Source organism: Chenopodium quinoa, unplaced genomic scaffold (genome assembly GCF_001683475.1).
Source record: "Chenopodium quinoa cultivar QQ74 unplaced genomic scaffold, ASM168347v1, whole genome shotgun sequence".
Lineage (NCBI taxonomy): Eukaryota > Viridiplantae > Streptophyta > Magnoliopsida > Caryophyllales > Amaranthaceae > Chenopodium > Chenopodium quinoa.
In genome coordinates this window covers 2,897,352-2,918,955 of record NW_018743574.1, presented here as the reverse complement: position 1 = coordinate 2,918,955, position 21,604 = coordinate 2,897,352, and the positions used below count along the sequence as shown (strand labels likewise).

At 34.4% G+C, this 21,604-nt stretch overlaps 1 protein-coding gene across 1 annotated transcript; it reads left to right on the top strand.

Annotated features, from left to right (window-relative positions):
- The first annotated feature begins 8,466 nt into the window (after positions 1-8,466).
- On the top strand, positions 8,467-21,186 carry LOC110682045 (WAT1-related protein At5g64700-like). Its single transcript, XM_021858255.1, has 9 exons — positions 8,467-9,107; positions 9,364-9,426; positions 9,532-9,648; positions 12,516-12,735; positions 18,374-18,412; positions 19,238-19,396; positions 19,705-19,856; positions 20,519-20,740; positions 20,879-21,186. The coding sequence occupies exons 1-8, from the start codon at positions 8,935-8,937 to the stop codon at positions 20,685-20,687; spliced, it is 1,092 nt and encodes a 363-aa protein (XP_021713947.1). The 5' UTR covers positions 8,467-8,934; the 3' UTR covers positions 20,688-20,740; positions 20,879-21,186.
- Positions 21,187-21,604: the final 418 nt, after the last annotated feature.

Here is a 21,604-nt window from a genome sequence, read left to right as displayed (position 1 = left end):
AGGGTGGGGGTGGATGAGATTTGAACATCTGACCTTTTGTGTCACGCTGGCTGCAATATGATATTGCATTATTGAAGGACTAACTCAATTAAAAGCTTAAGTTGATGGTAGAAACCTATGAATATTTTTTTACTTTATCAGTATCGTTGTTGACTTGGTTCCAAGGTGTAGTTTGTGTGTATCGGTTCTTTTTCACAAAGTATTATATAGCTTAGTAGGAGATTGAATTTCAAAGAAAAATGATCGTGTTCTATATATCTCCTCCTCCCCCCCCCCAACCCCCCCCCCCCCCCCCCTCCAAAAAAAAAAAAAGTTACACTTAAATTAGTATAAACAGCATTTAAACGGAATACAAAAGTGAACATAAGACCTTCAATTTTTGTGTCTTGATTTTGTTAGAAGAATGTTAAAGTAATGGGGTGCCTATTGCCTAAGTATGAATAGAATTTAAAATTTTAGGAGCAAAAATCACTTGTTTTCAAAAAATACGACTATATTAAGAGATTGAATAGATTTGAACTTTGGTTGTATACTTGTATAGAGAGTTAAGGAGTACACAAGCAATAACGATAGAGAATAGCTATCTTAAAAAAAAAAAAAAAAAAAAAAAAAAAAAAAAAAAAAAAAAAAAAAAAAAAAAACTAGTAACTAACTAATTAAACTAGCTAGCGTGTAAAAGAATCTCAAAGGATATCATAAACCCCATTAATCCTTCTTTTTTTTGGTGAAGACATCATATTATGCCTTCAACTTAAGTATTGTGGTTCTTGACAAGTTGTCATAATGGACAACTAACCCCAACCTACTCATCTTCAACTACTAGCACTGTCAAAAACCGAACCGAACTGGTGAAACCGAACCGTTTCAACCGATTCGAATGAGAACCGAACCGATTAAAAACCGATTTTATGAAACCGAAAACCGACCCGAACCGCATGTTAGTAAAACCGAAACCGAACCGATCCGAGTAAACGTTAAACCGTTTAAGAACCGAACCAAATCTAAACCGAACTGAAAGGAAAACCGAACCGAAAATGAACCGAACCGTTTCTAACCCGAAATCGTTTAAACTGGCATAAAAACCGTTTACACCGAACCGTTAACAAACTGCAACCCGTTTGCACCAAACCGTTTATAAACCGAACTGATTATAAACTGAACCGCTTATAAACCGAACCGTTTATGAACTGAATCGCTTATAATTCGAACCGTTACAAACCACTTCCTATAAGGGGTTTTTTGAACGACTCGATAAAAAACCGATTTTTTGAAATAAAAAACAGACCCGAACCGTAATTTAGTAAACCTGAAATAAAACCGATCCAAATAATGTTAGATCGTAGAAGAACCGTACCCGTTAACGAACCGAACCAGTTATAAACCGAACTAAAATAAAACTGAACCAAAAAAGAACCAAAGTGTTGTAACCGGACAAAAACCGTTAACAAACCGCAACCTGTACCGTTTACTACCCGAACCGTTTACAACCCGGACCGAATTTAAACCGGGATAAAAACCGTTTACACCGAACTGTTAACAAACCGTAACCCGTTTGCACCGGACCGTTTACTACCCGAACCGTTTACAACCCGAACCGAATTTAAACCGTTCAAGAATAAACCGAAACCGAATCGAACCGATAATTATTTAAACCGAACTGAAACCGACCCGTAAGACATTTGAACCGATTTTAAACCGAACCGATTTCAAACCGAACTGTCAAACCGTTTTTACAGTACTGTCAACTACACATAATTACAAACTTATCTTTGATTGTTTTTTTTTTTTCCTTTACCTCAAACAAGTAGTATTATTTACGTACACAACCCACTCAACTTAACCTACGTAGTCATGTACGTATCAATTATCAATTTTTTCTTTAGTAAAGATGTGAGATGTTTTTCAGATAAGATTATTTTCACAATTATACATAGTCAATCTTTTGGAGAATGAAATAAAAAAGTACAAACTATCTTAGCGCAGTCCAATTATTGGCATAATTGAGTAATTTGGCTACTCTTCTTTTCTGATTTTATTGATGTTATTTCCTTGCAATCTACTTTATAAGTTGCTTTTGAGAAAGTTGCATGCAAATTTTCATATCTCATGATACTACAACTAACATGAACCATAAACTTCACTTTCATAATTTCATTTGATCTTTTAAGCGGACCATAGTTTATATTATTTATATATGTGCATTTTGATATATTATATAGTACAACTTTAATATAAATCAGTCAAAATGTAGCATATATTTGGACCTCTATCATTTGCTAATCAACTTCATCCCCTTTATTATTATTTTTTTTTTTTTTAAAATGTCCAAAGTAGATAAGTAGCCATCATAGGTCTTTATTTTAAAAAATTACTACGTAAGTTCAATGCAATTTTAAGCAAAATCTTTTATATTATAAAGGGAAATTCCAAAAAAAAAAAAAAAAACACTTAAATTATTATTTCAACGTGTCCATGTTGGACGCGGTGCGTTCATATTTTATGGTGAAGCTTGTAAGAAATAATAAAGTTAAATTAATCTTATTGTTGATTAATCTTGATTTTGTACTTTAACTTTGTTAATTATTGGTGGATTTATGGGGAATGGTATACAAATCCTAGGAAGAAAACTATTCGAAAAGTTTTATTGTTCATACAATCATACTTAATCCCTCTCTAATCTCTATCATCTTTCGTACCTTTTAAAACCAAACATAACTTGCTTTTTAGCTCTTTAAATATTACCCTTAGATAGAATTTTGCATGTGACTTAATTAATTTGGGGTGATCAACCTTGTTTTATGCTTCGTGCAAGTTTTTGCCAACTTGTACAGTTATACACAAATTATTTTTAATTAATAGGCATATTTTTAATTTGTATGTGACGTATATATTGGTTTGACAACATGCAATGTTTCAAATTAAATAATGAGAAATTAAATGTCATATTTTTTGTGTGAAACTCTTCTATGATACATACCACAGTGGTGATGTACACAAGCAACAAATTAGGAGCTTACGAGAAACTCTTCTATGATACATACGTCAGTTTAAGCACTAGTGCACTACACATTAGGAGTACTCTTCGTAAGGAGGGCATCCTAATATTTTTTATTTTACCTAAAAAAAAAAGTTTAGAGTAGATGGTATTAACTATTAAGCTTAATAAGGGTTTTTTCATTGTGTATATCCTTGATGGAGATTAGAATTATGGAGATTAGAATTAGCATTTATTGATCAAGTGAAAGACGAAAATCATGTGACACGTGTGATGTGTCATCTAGCCAATGACTTAATTCTATTAATAATTATATATAGATCAAGGATAGATAATATATATGGTGGACTTTTAATTCGTCTTATTATTAACGTATTATTCTATTTAACGAATCAATATATATGTGTAGACGGATAGACCCATCCATAATCTAATTAATTATTGACACCTAAAGTTTCTCCCATGGAAACCGATTATGTCTTAATATTGGTCACACCTTTTCTCATTCATCAAACATTTACACGTATTTTTACAAGTGGTTAGAGCTTCTCTTCTGTTCCCAAGAGATCTTGAGATCGATTCTCATTACCTGTTCCTGTGGCTCTCTAAACACCAAAAAACAATATCACACCTTGTTCTACATGAACTTTTAGTAAAGATTGATTCTAGTGGTATCACATTTATATCTCATAATTTGGGGCAATAATATCGAGTCTAGTATATCACTATAATATTCTCATAATAATATTATATCAAATTATCAATGTACTTTTATATCTCAATAATAATATCCCTTTTAAATTAAATCAAATTAATATAATTGGCCAATGATTGAAAGGTGGTGATATTATTGATGAAAATGAAAATGAAAAGATTGAGGATTATTGTCACGATACTCAAAAATCAAAAAGACTGTATCTAAGCTGATAGATCTATGTTTGTCATCTTGTTTGAACCGCGTATAAAGCTTGTGCAAATTAAAAAATGTGTCAATGCGGATCTTCAGGTCTAATAAAAAAAAAAAGATTTTATAGATGCATTATGTAATAATAGTTTGATATATAATCCAAAATTAATGATTATATATTTAGACAGGTCTCAGCTCGATAAGGTTATATATACTCACACGATCTTACCAGAGGTTGAAGAGAGTTTGTGAAAAATTTCGTTCATTGATCTTAGCTTAATTAAATCCACATATTAGTCATATCTTTTTCATCAACGTGGGACAATTAGATAAACTATTGATTGATTAATAAAAATCTAGGTTTAGATATCGTTATTACTTAATAAATTAATAAATCATATGGTTTTACATTTAAGTTTTGTGTTTTTTTTTTCCTTGAAAATGATTGCGCAAAGCATGTGATTTTCGAGTCAAAATTCGATTGTCACTGTATATAAAATAGAGTGCCATCATTGATTAAATCATATAGCCCTTAGCTTCCTTTGTATGGATGCAAAGAACATTGCAAAGTTTCAAACTATATTTCTCTTCTTTATATGGATGTAGACATGCATAATTTCATTAAACGAGTTAATCTTCTTTATGAAAGGCATATCTACTTTATAATAAACATGATTATTAGCTAATTGCAAAAAGTTGACAAGTGCATGTAGAAAAGCAAATTACTAATTCCTTCCTTGGCCAAGAACTTCCCTACTCCCCCCCCCCAAAAAAAAAACCCTACAATTCCAGCCTCATTACCAATTGCTTTTCAATTTTTAGGGCATTTCTCACTTTGCCTTTTTATTTATAATCTCTTTTAAGAATTACGGAACATCATATTATATTGTGAAATTATGTCGATGACATTGAGACAAATCTAAGTTTATAACCATTATAACATCGTATATATCAAATTGTTGATAAAATTGATAAGAAAAGTTTTTTTTTTTTTTTTTTTTTTTTTTATCGCACAATTTATCAAGAAATCAACCAACCTGATAAAAAAAATAAATAAATAAATTGATTGGACAGTCTCAATGCTAGTAGATTTTTTTTTGCTTATATAAATAGCCGGATCTTATATATAGATGGATGCATAAAAATTAAATTCCACAATGTATTATCCCTCTATTATTTATTTCTAACTTTAATTGGTTTGGTTCCACTTTTTTTGCGAGCAACTACCTAATAAAAAAATTGTTGTAAGAAACTACCTTATAAAAGGGTAAAATGTTGTAAGACACTACCCTTGGTCGAAAAGTCATTGTTGACTTTTATTTTCCGGCATTGACTACGTCAATTGCCAATTAAGAAAAAAGGAGGGAAAGGGTAAATTAAAAGTCACGCGAATGACACGTGATGTGGCCAACGCCGAAAAATGAAAGTCAACATTGACTTTCCGACCAATAGTAGTTTTTTACAATATTTACCCCTTTATAAGATAGTTTCTTACAACAATTTTTTTATTAGGTAGTTTCTCGCAAAAAAAAGTGTTTTATAAGGTAGTTTTTCATAAAATGTTTTTTTTTTTTTTTTTTTTTTTTTTTGGTTAAAAAAAATTTATACGGATTGAAGTATTCAAATTATGTGCAATGCTCCACCCTGGCTTGTATATGTATGTATTTGGTGTGTACATAATCACTCTCCAATGAGTCTAATCTAGTCCACTTTTGGTATCTATCTTTTAGCTTTTACTATACGGCTATACGGCTATACCTCTTTTGTCTAGTATAGTACAAAATCTTAAGTTAAAGCTATTGATAAAGAACTTCATCAACATTTGTAATGATAAATATTCCAAAAATTTATGGTAGATGATGAATAAATAAGCTAAATAAAAGTAACGTAGTTATACTATACCAAAACGTAAAGTTATAATATCATCGACGTATACAAGTACCCAAAAGTACGTGTTATGTGTTGAACCTATGTATGTACGTATTTATAACATATTTGCATCCGTTATAGACTTATAGGTCGGATCTATATGTAAAGTTGTAATATCATGGACGTATACAACTATACAAGTACCCATAATGTTGAACCTATGTATGTATCATATCGTACTCATAACATATTTGCATGCGAATGTAGCAGTACTGTGTTGATGTGTGCAAGGTTATGCCAAAAAGATAAGCTAGCTTGTACAAACCAATAAAATTGGAAGAGAATGTACATCCATTATATTCAATTAATAAATAATTAACCAGAAAACAAATTAAAGCATTTATGATGAAAAAAAGTTGGAAAGAAAACAAAATTAAACCATCACATGCATAAATTCAAGATTTCTAGATGATGAAGGAACCCAAAAAAGTTTGTTTAGCTAAATTTAGGTCACGTTGGTTGGCAAGAATGCAAGACTAACATAGCTCAGTCGTTGATTATCTAAATAAAGGAAGGTATATATGCTGTGACTTTTAATTTAACTAATATTATCTTTCTATTGATAGTACATGCAGTAACGAACGTACTTAATTAATGGTAGGTTGTGAGCATATTATTAATTTGCACATCAAATTCGAATATTTAACATAGAAATTATTCATGATTATTACGTACGTGAGAATATTGAAAGAACCTAATGCTTAAGATAAGCTTATTTAGGAGATGTTTAATAATTTTTTAGAAGATAAAATTCATTTATCTCTAAAAAGTTGAATCTAAGCTAACAAATATGAAGTCAACATGCATGTTGAAACAACCAACAATTTAATTTATTAACTGATCATTATTAAGTAGATCTTGCACTACAAGGTATCTTCAGTCGTACAATTTATTTGATGATACAGTTTTAGTTTATAATAAAGAGGAATAAGAAGAAGAGGCAAGAATTAATCATGATTAATTTACTCTGAAAGAAAGCATGGAATTTTGTTACTTTTTTGACTTGACAAGAACTTGACGATATTAAGAAAAAGAAGAAAGTAAATTGCATTATCCCCGAAAGTAGATCAATTAACGCACAATTTGTGTATGCGATTAATTTGATGTTTAGAAATTAAAGCATATCTCTCTCCTCTTTCTCTTGGTATGAAAAATTTGGCTTTCTTTGAGTCTCCAACTTTTGATATGGGGCTCAAATAGCTCGAGACATTCCTGTCGAATCATGATACTATAGAGTTGTACAATGTTGCATATATGGCATGAAGATCAAGTAAGAACTAACGAATTATATCACTATTTTTTTTATTTACTTATATAGTTAGCCTAGTGATTAAAACTGAATGCGCGCATGTGAAACAGGTCACAATTCCAATTCTCAAAAATGGGTGAAACGATTTACTATTAAATATTTAGGTGTATTATGATCAATATATATAGAACCGCGAATAATTTCCACATTTTCCATCTAGCAATGGTGTAGATCTAAATTTGCACTCCAAGTGGTATATGTGACAAATCAAATTAAAATAAGTCACAATTTTATTTAGTGGATGTGAATATATATATAATTGCAACAAATAAATTAAAGAAACAAGGATGGAGTGCAATACTTGATTGTACTGTGTTAGTATTAGAAGTTTAGAACCACCAATTAACAAATTCTACATTGCATCCTTAGCATGATAGAAAAGCCTAATTATAAAAGGTTTATGACCTTATTCTCATACGAGAGGATATTACAACTGGGCATGCCTGGAATTCCAGAAATAATGAAGGGGGTAACATCTAACGGGGTAGATTCTACTTGAGCATTGATTTAGAGAGTAATAATTCATTTTTTGAGGTTTGGCAACAATCCTAGGGTAAAGACCACCAATTCATGGCAATCGGCGGCAACCACCATGTCGTTGATAAACTTGAGACCACCACGAGCATCATCTCACATTCTCACTTGAAGGATCAAAAGCCCTAGCCATTTGTTCAACTATCTCTTCAACCAGTGGGTCCGATTCAAGATACTTGTTCGTAATTCGCCGGAATTGATGAGCTATGGCGGCTAGCAGCTTCCACTAGGCGGCTATAATGGCGGCAACAGCTTCAATTGGGTGGAGGGATATGAAGGTGAAGGAGAGAGTACATAGCAGGGGAAAAGAAGAGCAATTGTTACGGGGGAAATTGTTATGCTAGGGGGGAGGTGGGTAATTATTAACCCCATTTTTAGGAAAATAGATTACCCCACTGATTAATTACCCTAGATCCAAACTTTAAAAAAATCCAGAATTATTACTCATGTAATTTTTCCCCTCCCATTACACCCATTCCAGGCAGCCCCTAAGAGTAATTTATGTTACGTTTCTAATTTAATTAATTTCTCATTAAAATAGTTCCTCACAAGAATTCATTGAAAAAACTTGAAAAAAAGGGATAACACTAAAACACCTGATTGATTCGAATCTCATAAATAAATAAATACATTATATAATTAATGAATTCACAATAAGAAAGATATGTTATTTTTTTCATATTCTTTTTACAAGTGCCTCTTAGACCTTTTACAAGTTGACAAATTAGAGCATAATATCTTTTCTTGTTTTTTTTTTATATTATTTTAAGTAGTATAATATAATTACTTATATAAAAAAAATATCAAAAAACATAAAGAATTACATAATAATTAATAATTAATAAAGAGAATGGTTTTCCTTCTTTTGTAATAGGAGAGAGAAAAAATGATGCAATGTAACAAAAATGATTCCAATCTTGTTGTTGGCCTATTGTTCGTCACTTCCCCCTTATTTCTCGCTTTGCTTAAACCCACATAGAAAGCACTACAAACAACTTTTATTTGGGCCACATGCCAAAGATTTTTACTTAGTTTCTTCCTAGCTTACTCACTAGTTTCTTCCTTCACTTTTGTTTCAATTCCTTTAAAGTATCTTCACTAACCACTCATGTCATATCACTCTCATCTCACTATCATACCTATATATTGATACTTGTATATATAGATGTGTTTTACAAGCACTAGAAAATATATACAAACTCATTCATAAATTGATTAGTTGATCATATCAATTCAACTATTTTTAATAATACTATTGAAATGGAACTTAGTAAACCAATTCTTGTTGTGTTTTTCATACAAGCCCTATATACCGGTATGTTCTTGCTCTCTAAGGCTGCATTCAACGTCGGCATGAACAATTTCATATTCACCTTCTATAGACAGGCCATTGCAACCATCTTTCTAGGTCCTGTAGCCCTCTTTCTCGAAAGGTATGTTACTTATTAAGTTTACATAATACGTTTATTGCTTGGACTGGTGGGAAGATTTACACGTACCTAGGTTCAAAAGCTCAAATCCTACCACTAAGATTCTTAGGAGTCAAAATATATCCTTTATGTATATCGTGCACAACTGTTCCATATTCAACCTATCATGAAATTGTTTTTTGTTTCAATTTTTGAAACATGAATTATATACCGTCATTGATGACTTAATTATTATCTATTATTTTTTTTTCTAATGTAGGAAAAATATACCCCCGCTCTCATTCAAGAAATTTTGGCAAATATTCGCAATGTCTTTATTTGGGTAAGTTTGAAATTAACATGCTACATATATGCTACATATATATATGTGATTTGAATACGTCCCGTATCATACATGTGGTAAATAAAACTTGGTATAATGTTGCAGGATAACATTGAGTTTGGATTTGTATGGCATTGGGCTGACCTATACTTCAGCGACCATGGGTGCTGCTACAACCAATTGTCTTCCTGTCATTACTTTCTTCCTTGCTGTTCTTGTTAGGTACGTACGTAACTAAATTATACTGTATCATGTCCTTAATTAGTACTTTTTTTTCTTGAATGACTTCCATCTAAATATAGCACATCTATAGTCATGCTTAGGCATAATACACTTGTACTATAATATCGTATTTTCAAAACTAGACGTAACATATCAAACATACCGTACCCTACTTAAATATAGTGGTGGGAGAGTACGTGGTAGTAAGCGGACATCCTTAATTACATCATATTAGCGTCATAATTTGTTTGAATATAGTGTTTTCTGAATAACTATCAATGTCTCATCAACTTTTTATAGATCAGAGTTAAATTGACAGTTGTCATACGAGTTTGGGTTTTGAATTGAATTCATTCTCTCTTATTAACAAATGTGACCTAGATCTGTATATGATCATAACACAATCATTTAAGTTTCACAGTCACACAACATTAACCACAACTAGCCAATAATTATTCAAGGAACCTAGCATTATTTAAGTGTAAGTAACAGAAGATCCTAATAATTGCTTTATAAATTGACAAAAACCCAATCAGAGTAATGGGTAATTTTGTTTTCTTATCTATTTTGTACTCATTTTTTTTTGTAATTTAACTTTAGGAAAATGGATTTGGAGGAAGATTTAATTGAGCACCACCAAATTATATTGATTGGACTTGTTGTCTGTACGATTTTTTGGATTGGCAAATGGGATATGGCCATTCATCGCAGGTGCTCTAAAATAACGTATTGATACCCAAAGAAAATTAAAATAAGTTAAAAAAAGAAATAAATTAAAATATAAAATAATATAAAAAAAATATTTTAAAAATGGTGGAAGTCATTTTAGTGCTCTACTATTCATCTCAATTTGATCCCACTACTAGTATTATAAATTTATAACTCCCCACGGGTCACGGGAGATATGTCTCTTCATTTAAGTTAATTTAGCGTTATTACTCCATTCGTTTTAAATTCTTCACTGTTTTTTAGCTTCACAACTTTCACTTAATGCTTCTTCTACAAAATTTACATAATCATTTAATACAACTCTTTAAAAAATAACAAATAAAAAAAAAGAGTATAAGACAGATAAAAAAATAAGAGCAAGAGAATACTTCCGTACAAAATATCCCATTAATTTTTGACTTTGGGGACTTGGGGGTTGAGGTGGATGGACTATAGATTAAAGATTTCTTACAAAGTGATCTGAATTATGATGATTTATTATCCAATCACGCATTGATCAATTCATGATCACATTGTACAAAGATGTGATACCATTCATAAGTGTGGTTAGTGGTGTATAGCAATTTTCTAAATTAAATTAATTAATGATCGAGTTTGTCAATAGAGATTCCATGCAATATATACACGTACGGAAAGCTAATAAAACATTTGTTACTTGACTCCTATAAATTAATTACAATTAGACATTTAGACGGCTAACTAAGCAAAGTAAAAGGGATATATCTAGACATCTAGTCATTAATTAGTTAATAATTACTAATTTACTATTTGTACGTATGTGATTTGTTGTTAGCCAATTAGTACAACTACTCTTATAGAAATTGGGGTGTGAACAAGCTCGGTCAAATTGCATATCTTTACATGAAACAAAGGTTTTATACTCATGAGATTTTGTTCATAGTTGTGTATTTTTTTTTCTTTCTATTGACAATTATTAAACATAAATTCATTTAAATGGATGCATGTAGAATCCATTTTCTTTTTTTCTTTTTTTCTTTTGAGACAAATCCATTTTCGAGGCAAATTCATTTTCAAAGCTCGTTTATTATTTAATCCAATTCAGCTAAGCTTATTATTTAAGCTTAAGATTAAAACTCAAAACTCAAAATACATACAAATGATCATGTTTATGATCATCATGTTCAAAAAAAACCTAAGCTATTGACGAGCTAAGCTCGTACATAACACTAATAATCTCTATCAAAGTTAAGTTAAATAGACTAATTAAAACTCGTCTATCCTTAACTCGTTTGCAAAACTAATTTTAAAAAAAGGGGTAAACAGTGAACAGCTCACTATAGAACAAACTAGCTTAGAAGGAAAGACAATTAGGTAAATCCAATTGGTTTTGTTTTGTACTGTGCATTCCACATCCTTTTAGCAATCTGTTTTCACTAGTGATTATATTAGTTGAGTTTCCTGTTTAGGATAAGACCTTGATGTCTCACACACTTACTCAAGTAATTAACCTTAAACTGATTTAACAACACTTAATGATTAATAATGATAATTTAGATAATATTGATGCTTAAATTAGTCTAGTAGTTAATGGAGGTCAAGATCCGCAAAAGTCTAGTAGTCTAAATTCCACATAATAAAATTGTAAACATAAAAATTAATATAATAAGGTCGCATATCAATCGAAGATGGTGCAAATGATGCTTAATATCTACGTATTCCTAACTTTATGCTACATTTTAATTTAAATTAAAACTTCTTTTTGTACAGTTTAGTAGTACGTTCATAAAGGTTAATTAATAAGGAGAATAATAGGAATCTCTTAGCTTTTGCAAAAGATTAGGTTATTAAAATGATTCATTTGGGTGCAATTTATAATGTCTGTAATCATATCATGGGACAGCCATATATGTATATATCTTACAATGAGGAGTGAGTACTTATGTCTGGTCGTTATCTTTAATAATGGTATCATTGTATTTATGAACATTTGTTAAACTAACTCATCCTCGATCTTTAAGAAATTACTATAATAAGTAAATAAGTAAATATAAATAAGTAAATAAATAAATAAATAATCTTATATATTTAAACAATTGATATGGACACGTTAAAAAGACTATTGCTAACGTGTTATATAACGGTTTTTCTAACGAGTGACTAATCCGGTTGTGTTTCAGATTAGAGGTATGGAAAATAAAGACAGCCCCGGGGATAGCAAAGCTAATTGGCGTAGTGATATGCTTGGGAGGTGCCATGACTCTAGCACTTTATAAGGGTCCTTCCATTAAACTATTTAGCCATCCTCACTTGCTGGCTGGTCACCCAGCAGCCAACCAGCCGCCACAGACTCAAACCCATTCCGGCCCTACTTGGATTAAGGGTGTTTTTATCTTGCTGACCGGTGTTGTGCGACAGCGGAAGCAAAGGTCGTAAACAAACAAGAAAACAATAAAGAAATTCAATGCAAACAATAAGAACAACACCAAGAATTTACGTGGTTCACTATCGATGTGATAGCTACGTCCACGGGCACCGAGATCGAATGATTTCACTATAAACTGCAAAGATTACAAAGATGATTCTTGTATTTCTCAAGAACGGCTCTCACTCTGTCTCTCTTCACCCTAATACTGATATTAGGGAGGTTTTATATTAATCCCTAATTAAAAGATACTTGGGCAAAAAGATAATAAAATAAGATAACCTAAAACCGCAAAATCCGCGTTCCGTATTTTTCCTTCTCCGCCCGGTCAGACCGGGCAAGGTCTGCCCGATCGGGCGCGAGAAGAAGACTCCATACGAATGCTTCAACGTATCCAACCCCCACCGCCCGGTCAGACCGGGCAAGGTCTGCCCGATCGGGCGAAGGCTCGCCCGGTCGGGCGAAGGCTCGCCCGGTCGGGCGCGAGAGCAGCTTCTTCAACGAATTTGCCAGGCACCTCTTCTTCTTCCGCCCGGTCAGACCGGGCAATGTCCGCCCGATCGGGCGGACAAAGCTACGAAGTACGAGTCACCTAATATACTTATCAACAATCTCCACCTTGACGAGAACTCGTAGTCAGCAAACGACCCCATCAAGACATAGTGAAAAAACATCTCAAGCCAAACCCGATGCAGGACTCATGCATAAGCCATACATCCCGATAAGTCTTCAACCAAGACCCATCACATACTCGTCTCCAAGTATAACAACTCATAATGCTCCACCTGCATCACAAGCCCCGGGCAAGCTCCACCTTAATGCCAACACACCTACACCAGGAGCTCCCCAACTTCGCCCCTCAGGGCCTACTACATCACGTAGTAATCAATATTTAGCAAGTCTAAGCAATGTTTAAACTTGCTAAACGGAACAGGCTTAGTGAAGAAATCAGCCGGGTTGTCAGCAGTCCCAATCTTCTTCACCTTAATCCTCTTGTCAGTACGTAAGAAATGATACCTGACATCAATGTGCTTCGTCCGATCATGGTGTACTTGATCTTTAGCTAAGCAAATCGCACTTAGACTATCACAATACACTGTAGCAAAATCCTGTGCAATACCCAGTTCACCTACTAGGCCTTTGAGCCGAATAGACTCCTTAGCTGCAGAAGTTAGAGCCATATACTCAGCTTCAGTAGTTGACAACGTAACTGATGACTGCAATGTAGACTTCCAACTAACCACAGAACCACCCAAAGTGAACACATAACCAGTCACAGACCTCCTGGTATCCACATCAGCTGCATAATCAGAATCACTGTACCCAGTGACCAAGCATTCCTTACCATTCCCGTACACAAGACCAATATCAGCTGTCCCTCTCAGGTAGCGAAAAATCCTTTTCACCCCTTGCCAGTGTTCCCTCCCAGGTCGAGCCATAAACCTGCTTACAACACTAACAGCATGCGCAATATCCGGCCTAGTACAGACCATAGCATACATCAAACAACCAACCGCGTTTGCATATGGAACTCTAGACATATAAGACAACTCCTCCTCTGATTGAGGTGACATAGACAAAGACAACTTACAACTAACAGTAGTTGGCGTACTTATAGGCTTCGATTTTTCCATCCCAAAACGAGACAAAATCTTTTCAATGTAGCTTTTCTGAGTCAAGAAAAGCTTACCTCTAGCCCGATCCCTGTAGATCTCCATACCCAAAATCTTCCTAGCTGCACCCAAGTCTTTCATGTCAAACTCCGAGTTAAGCATCTCCTTTAATCTAGCAATATCAGATTTATTCTTTGTGGCAACCAACATGTCATCAACATATAACAAAAGATAAATCATGGAACCATTATCCAGCTTACTATGATACACACAGCAATCATATGAATTCCTGTCAAAACCTTGTGAAACCATAAAAGAATCAAACCTTTTGTACCACTGTCGGGGGGATTGCTTAAGTCCATACAATGACTTTAGCAATCTGCAGGCATAGTGTTCCTTTCCAGGAGCTTCGAATCCTTCGGGCTGCTTCATCAGAATCTCCTCCTCCAAATCGCCATGAAGGAAGGCCGTTTTAACATCCAACTGCTCCAGCTCAAGATCAAAATGTGCTACAATTGACAATAACACACGGATAGAAGTATGTCGAACCACAGGTGAGAATATCTCAACAAAGTCAACCCCTTCTACCTGACTGAACCCCTTAGCAACTAGCCTAGCCTTAAAACGTATTTGCTCAGTTTCCGACAACCCTTCTTTCTTCTTGTAAATCCATTTACAACCCACAAGCTTCCTCCCTTCCGGTACCTTTACCAGTTCCCACACTCTGTTCTTGTAAAGGGACTGCATCTCTTCACCCATTGCGGCAAGCCATTGCGCAGACTCACTACAACTAATTGCTTGTTTATATGTGGCAGGTTCAAATGACTCTACATCATCAGCTACACTCAATGCATAACCTGTCATCGCATCAACACAGCAATTTCTTCCCTCCATCTCTTCAATCAATCTAACAGGCTTCTTGATAACTCGTTTAGGCATCTCAAGAATGGTGTCAGGTTGACTAGATGACCCCTGATTAGATTGCTCCACCTCATCCCCAGAGTTAGAATGAGTAGGAGTAATCTCAGGTTCAGGAGTACCCGGCACTGGAACATCAGCATCATCATCAATATATTGTACCCGAGGTAAATCAGCAATGGTAGACTGATGTACCTCAAGTACCCCATCTGTCTGTAATAAATTGTCTCCTTCCCTTCTCAAATCTGAAATCTCTGCATTTTTAATTGAATACATGGTGTTTTCATCGAAAGTAACATCCCTACTAAGAATGACCCGACCCTCCGAAGGTGAAAAAATTCTAAACCCCTTCACACCATCCCCGTACCCAACAAAACACCCCTTCTTGGCTCGTGGATCCAGCTTACCCTCAATAACATGATAATAAGCAACACAACCAAAAATCTTCAAATTCGAAAAATTAGGCAACTTACCACTCCAGATCTCAAACGGAATCTTGGAATCAATTCCAGAATGAGGACCCCTATTAATGACATAACAAGCTGTTAACACAGCTTCACTCCAGTACCTCCTCCCAAGCCCTGCATTGGAGAGCATGCATCGGACTCTCTCTAGCAGTGTCTGATTAACCCGTTCTGCTACACCGTTCTGCTGTGGTGTCTTCCTGACAGTATGATGCCGACCTATACCCTCATCTGCACAGAACTGATTAAACTCGTCTTTGCAAAACTCTAGCCCATTGTCCGTTCGTAGCTTCTTGATCTTCCTTCCTTGTCGATTTTCCACCAAAGCTTTCCATTGCTTGAAAACTTTGAAGGCCTCATCCTTTGACTTAAGCAACCTAAGCCATGTGTATCGGGACTTGTCATCAACAAATGACACAAAATAGTGGTAACCTCCCATACCTTCAACTCTAGATGGACCCCAGCAATCTGAATGGATGTAATCGAGCACTGCATCAGTAATGTGAGCACCCTTGCTGAACTTTGACCTGTGTTTCTTACCAAACACACAATGCTCACAAAATTCAAGGTTGGCAACCTTGACCCCGGATAGAAGACCCCTCTTGGACAATAGCTGCATCCCCTTCTCCCCCATATGACCAAGCCTCATGTGCCAAATCTTAGTCATCTCCTGGTGAGATACAGATGCGCAAACCGCAGAACTAGGCAGTGTAACACCCTCAAAAACATAGAGGGTGTTCCTTTTGATACCCTTAAGTACCAACTCAGAACCTCTGAAAATACACAACTCCCCATCTGAAAACACACCATTGTACCCCAATTCATCCAGGGTACCCAATGAAATCAGATTCTTTCCTAAAGCAGGAACATGCCGTACATTAGTCAAAGTTAACCTCCGCCCATCAACAGTCCTCAACCTCATGGAACCAATACCTGTGACCTTACATGGAGCATTGTTACCGACTATAACCATACCCCCATTGCGAGGTTCATATGTATCAAACCAATCTCGACGTGGACACATATGGAACGAACACCCCGAATCTAGAACCCAGTTATCAGATAAATCATCAGACCTAGCAGAACTGACTAATGCTAAATCTTCCTCTGAATTATAGCTCTCATTCGGTTTCTCTTCAACTACAGCAGCCTGGGACTTGTTTTTCCTCACCGGACAATTATTCCTAAAGTGACCCGGTTCTTTACAGTAATAACATGTTTTAGTAGTAGTTTTACTAGATCCATCCTTGCCGTTTCCAGCACCCGACCCAGCATTGTTCCCCTTGTTAAACCCCTTATTCTTTTTAGACTTTCCGGACTTAACAAATAACCCACTACCATTATCCCCATTATCACTCGTAGCTTTCATTCTGAGTTCCCTAGTATGAAGTGCTGCCTTCACTTCTTCTAAGGTTATAGAATCCTTACCAACAACAAAAGACTCTACAAAATTCTCAAAGCTAGACGGTAGAGATACAAGTAAAATCAACGCAGCATCCTCATCATCAATTTTAACATCTAAATTACGTAAATCAAGCAAAATAGAGTTAAGTTTTTCTAGATGTTCCCGTAAGGAAGTACCTGACTGCATCCGGAGGCTAAACAACCGCTGTTTCAGTAATAATTTGTTGGTCAACGACTTAGTCATATACAATGACTCCAGCTTCAGCCACAATCCAGCCGCCGTTTCCTGATCAGCAACCTCCGTGATGATTTGATCATCAAGACTAAGTAATATGGTAGAGTGTGCCTTCTCTTCCATAACTTCTAACTGCGAGTCAGTCGGTCCGTCTCCTGACTCCGAAGTAGTACTCTTTGGAGCCAACGGACGCCATATCTGCTGTTGTTTTAACAGAGCCTTCATCTTAATTTGCCATAGCCCGAAACTATTTTTCCCGGTAAACTTCTCAATTCTTATTGTTGAATCTCCTGCCATTGTTATCTTCAAGAAACTCTCCAAGGATTGAACCTGAGCTCTTGATACCAATTGTTGTGCGACAGCGGAAGCAAAGGTCGTAAACAAACAAGAAAACAATAAAGAAATTCAATGCAAACAATAAGAACAACACCAAGAATTTACGTGGTTCACTATCGATGTGATAGCTACGTCCACGGGCACCGAGATCGAATGATTTCACTATAAACTGCAAAGATTACAAAGATGATTCTTGTATTTTTCAAGAACGGCTCTCACTCTGTCTCTCTTCACCCTAATACTGATATTAGGGAGGTTTTATATTAATCCCTAATTAAAAGATACTTGGGCAAAAAGATAATAAAATAAGATAACCTAAAACCGCAAAATCCGCGTTCCGTATTTTTCCTTCTCCGCCCGGTCAGACCGGGCAAGGTCTGCCCGATCGGGCGCGAGAAGAAGACTCCATACGAATGCTTCAACGTATCCAACCCCCACCGCCCGGTCAGACCGGGCAAGGTCTGCCCGATCGGGCGAAGGCTCGCCCGGTCGGGCGAAGGCTCGCCCGGTCGGGCGCGAGAGCAGCTTCTTCAACGAATTTGCCAGGCACCTCTTCTTCTTCCGCCCGGTCAGACCGGACAATGTCCGCCCGATCGGGCGGACAAAGCTACGAAGTACGAGTCACCTAATATACTTATCAACAACCGGTAACACGTTTTGGGCTCTCTGGCTTGTTATGCAGGTAATATACTAATACGCACCTATTTTCTTATTACTTTTACATTATGTTGAGACGTTTAATTTCTTACATATTTGCAAATGCATGAATCAATCATTTATAAATTTATCATCTATAAATACTTTGTATACACTCGTTTTATATATTGATGGTATTTTGAAAATTGTTACAAATTAAAAGTCTAAATGTGACAAAAAATTAAGAGTGCGTGAGTATTTTACGTCATTATTTAATCGATTTCCGCAAATGGTCAAGTACTCAAGTTCATGATGATTTTTATTTGTAAAAACTCAATATCTACGTTACAGTCGTACATTTTAATGGAAAATCTATATCCGACAAAAAATGGTCATGTTCAGGCTTTTTCATGAGTGAAATTTCGATATCTATGTTATAGTTGTACATATAAACTTCTTTATTACATTATCATTCTTTGTCAGGTTATCATAAATCAAACGTGCATTTAAAAAATTGTTAGATTTTTGTCAAATCTTTACAGCATCGGATAAGATATACTCCACAATTCAAAGATATACATATGTACTCCACAATTCAAAGATTAACATTAGCTAAAGTAACTTCAATTGCAAGTAGTGTACCCCCAAAGTAGTTACAAAGGGTACAAAATCTAACCCACCACCAACAATGATTTATGTTCACTCTTTCATTGATATACATATCGTGTTACTCATGTTATAAATCGTACCTTGAATTTGATTGCGCATTATATACTGTTGTAAAATTACTTACTACTATTTATTTTCATGTGCATGATTTTGATGTTTAATAACTCACTCTTTTTTTTTCGGATGAAATATAATAAAATAGGCTCGAATCATGAAAGGGTACCCGTCAAAGCTTTTGCTCACAGCACTAAGTTGCTTCTTGAGTTCAATTCAGTCATTTGCAATAGCTATTCTTGTGGAACGTCGTCCTTCTCAATGGATGCTTGGTTGGAATGTCCGTCTTCTAGCCGTTGCTTATTGTGTATGTTACTATATACACTTCAATTCTCTCTTCTTTCTTTTCGCCTATATATTCTTTCTAACCATCAAGCCTTAAAAAAATAAATTACGAAAACAAATAGTGGGAGATTAGAACTGTATTTTTTAGCTCTAATTAATCTTACAATAAGTTATTGTAAATTCGGCTCATCCAAGATGCTGTCTTTCTTTAGTAGTAATCATAGATTTAATATCACATGTGACACGTGCACCACGTAATATTTATATTCGTTTTAATCTTAAACAACCCTCATAGCCTCATGCATACTTAAAATTATTATGTTGAAACAGGGAATAGTGGTGACAGGAGTGGCATACTATTTACAAGCATATGCGATAGAGAAGAAGGGGCCAGTATTTCTAGCACTGTGGACTCCTTTAGGGCTTATCCTTACCATGCTTTGTTCTGTTCTTCTGCTTGGAGAGATCATCACTTTGGGCAGGTTATTACCTAAATATCTCATTTATGCACTATATATTGGCTAATTAGCAAATGTCAACTTCTCTATATTTGACCTATCACCTTTAATGTGCTGTTCTTTTTTTTGGTGCACGTGTCAAGTTTCTTATATTTAAACGTGACAAATATTGCAAAGTCAAATTGACATCAATTATATATTGAACTTCTTGTTTAATGTACTTGTAGCTTGTACTATGTACGATTATGTAATGATCATTATAATTTTTTTTTCTTTTTTTTAGTAATTTTTAAAAGAAAAATACATCAAGAACAAGAGAGTCTTCTCTCACCATTGAACCCTACCTATCAAGAGAAAAAACAACAATGAAAATTATTATATATATCTAATTAAGTACTTTTTTTTTTTGAAATAATATCTAATTAAGTACTTATGATACTTAATAAAGATGATTTTCAATTATATGAACTATGTGAACCTCTCAATTTTTCAGAACTTATTAGACTTTAAAAGAACCTGTATAATTTAGTTCGTTGTAAATCAAATTTAGGTGACCCTTCATAGAAATATAAGCTTATATGATCATACATATTAATCCTTATTTAAACTTACATTTTCTAAAATAAGTGGAAATAAAGTAAAAAGAACGATGCCTAAATATGTTTTTGCATGTGTTTAATTTTCAGTGTCATAGGTGGAATTTTGCTAGTTGGAGGGCTCTACAGTTTCTTGTGGGCAAAGAGTAAAGAACAAATGATCATTCCATCAACTTGTTCAACCGTTGTTGAAGCAGATAAAGAAGGCCTGGAATTTAAAGTAATAGAAGGAACCAAGAATTCACCTTCCATTGTATAAGTATATATATATATATATATATCTACTTATAGATGATTTTGTAAGGCAAGAAGGTATTCCCAAATTTCCTTCGTTTTATTATACTACCTCCGTTTCTTTTTGTTATATCTTCCACACTTTTAATTTCCTTAAATTCGCCCCTTTTTGTTCTTAATATTGTTTCTTATTATTCCGTTTTTATGTGGTGTTAGATCACTCGAAATTGAGAGAGCATCAGATCCGATCCAGAGACTTGAAGGTGTCAAGGACTAAGGAGAATTTCATCATAAGCTCTCAAGTTTTGATGTTGACTGCTGATTTCTTACACTTACACCAAGTATATTTTGAGAAGAAATATGAAGTATATATATTGTATTAGGGTAGCATTAAATCTATGCATAGATGATGATGTAATTCTTTTACCTCATTCTATGCCTAATTAAAGTACATATTTTTTTTTGTCTCCCTAATAGAAAAAATGCGAAGTACTACGTATATACAAGCATACAACTTCAATCTACAATATGAGTGAATTTCATTTTATGGATGGTCTATATATACAACTTTAAAATGTAGTGTTCGATTCAGGGGATTGAAAGCATATAAAATCAATATCACATACTTGCATCGTATATAGTAAGTGACAACGGCCGTGTTAGTGCCCGTGCGTGATGCAAGGCTGAAAGGCCTATTTAATTTGAAGGGTTGTCATAACTCATAAGGTTCTCATTTTGTATCGACCACCCTGCCATGGTACGAGAAAAGCACGATTGGATTGCCGTTGTTTGGCATATCAAACTATGGTTTTTTTTTTTAAAACGGAGGAAGTATATAATTAGTTAGATAGATTTCAATTAATTAAGTTCAAATATGTTTAAATAATTTTAGACAAAATCAAGTTAACCAAACAGAACTTAAAATATCTAATCCTACTTTAC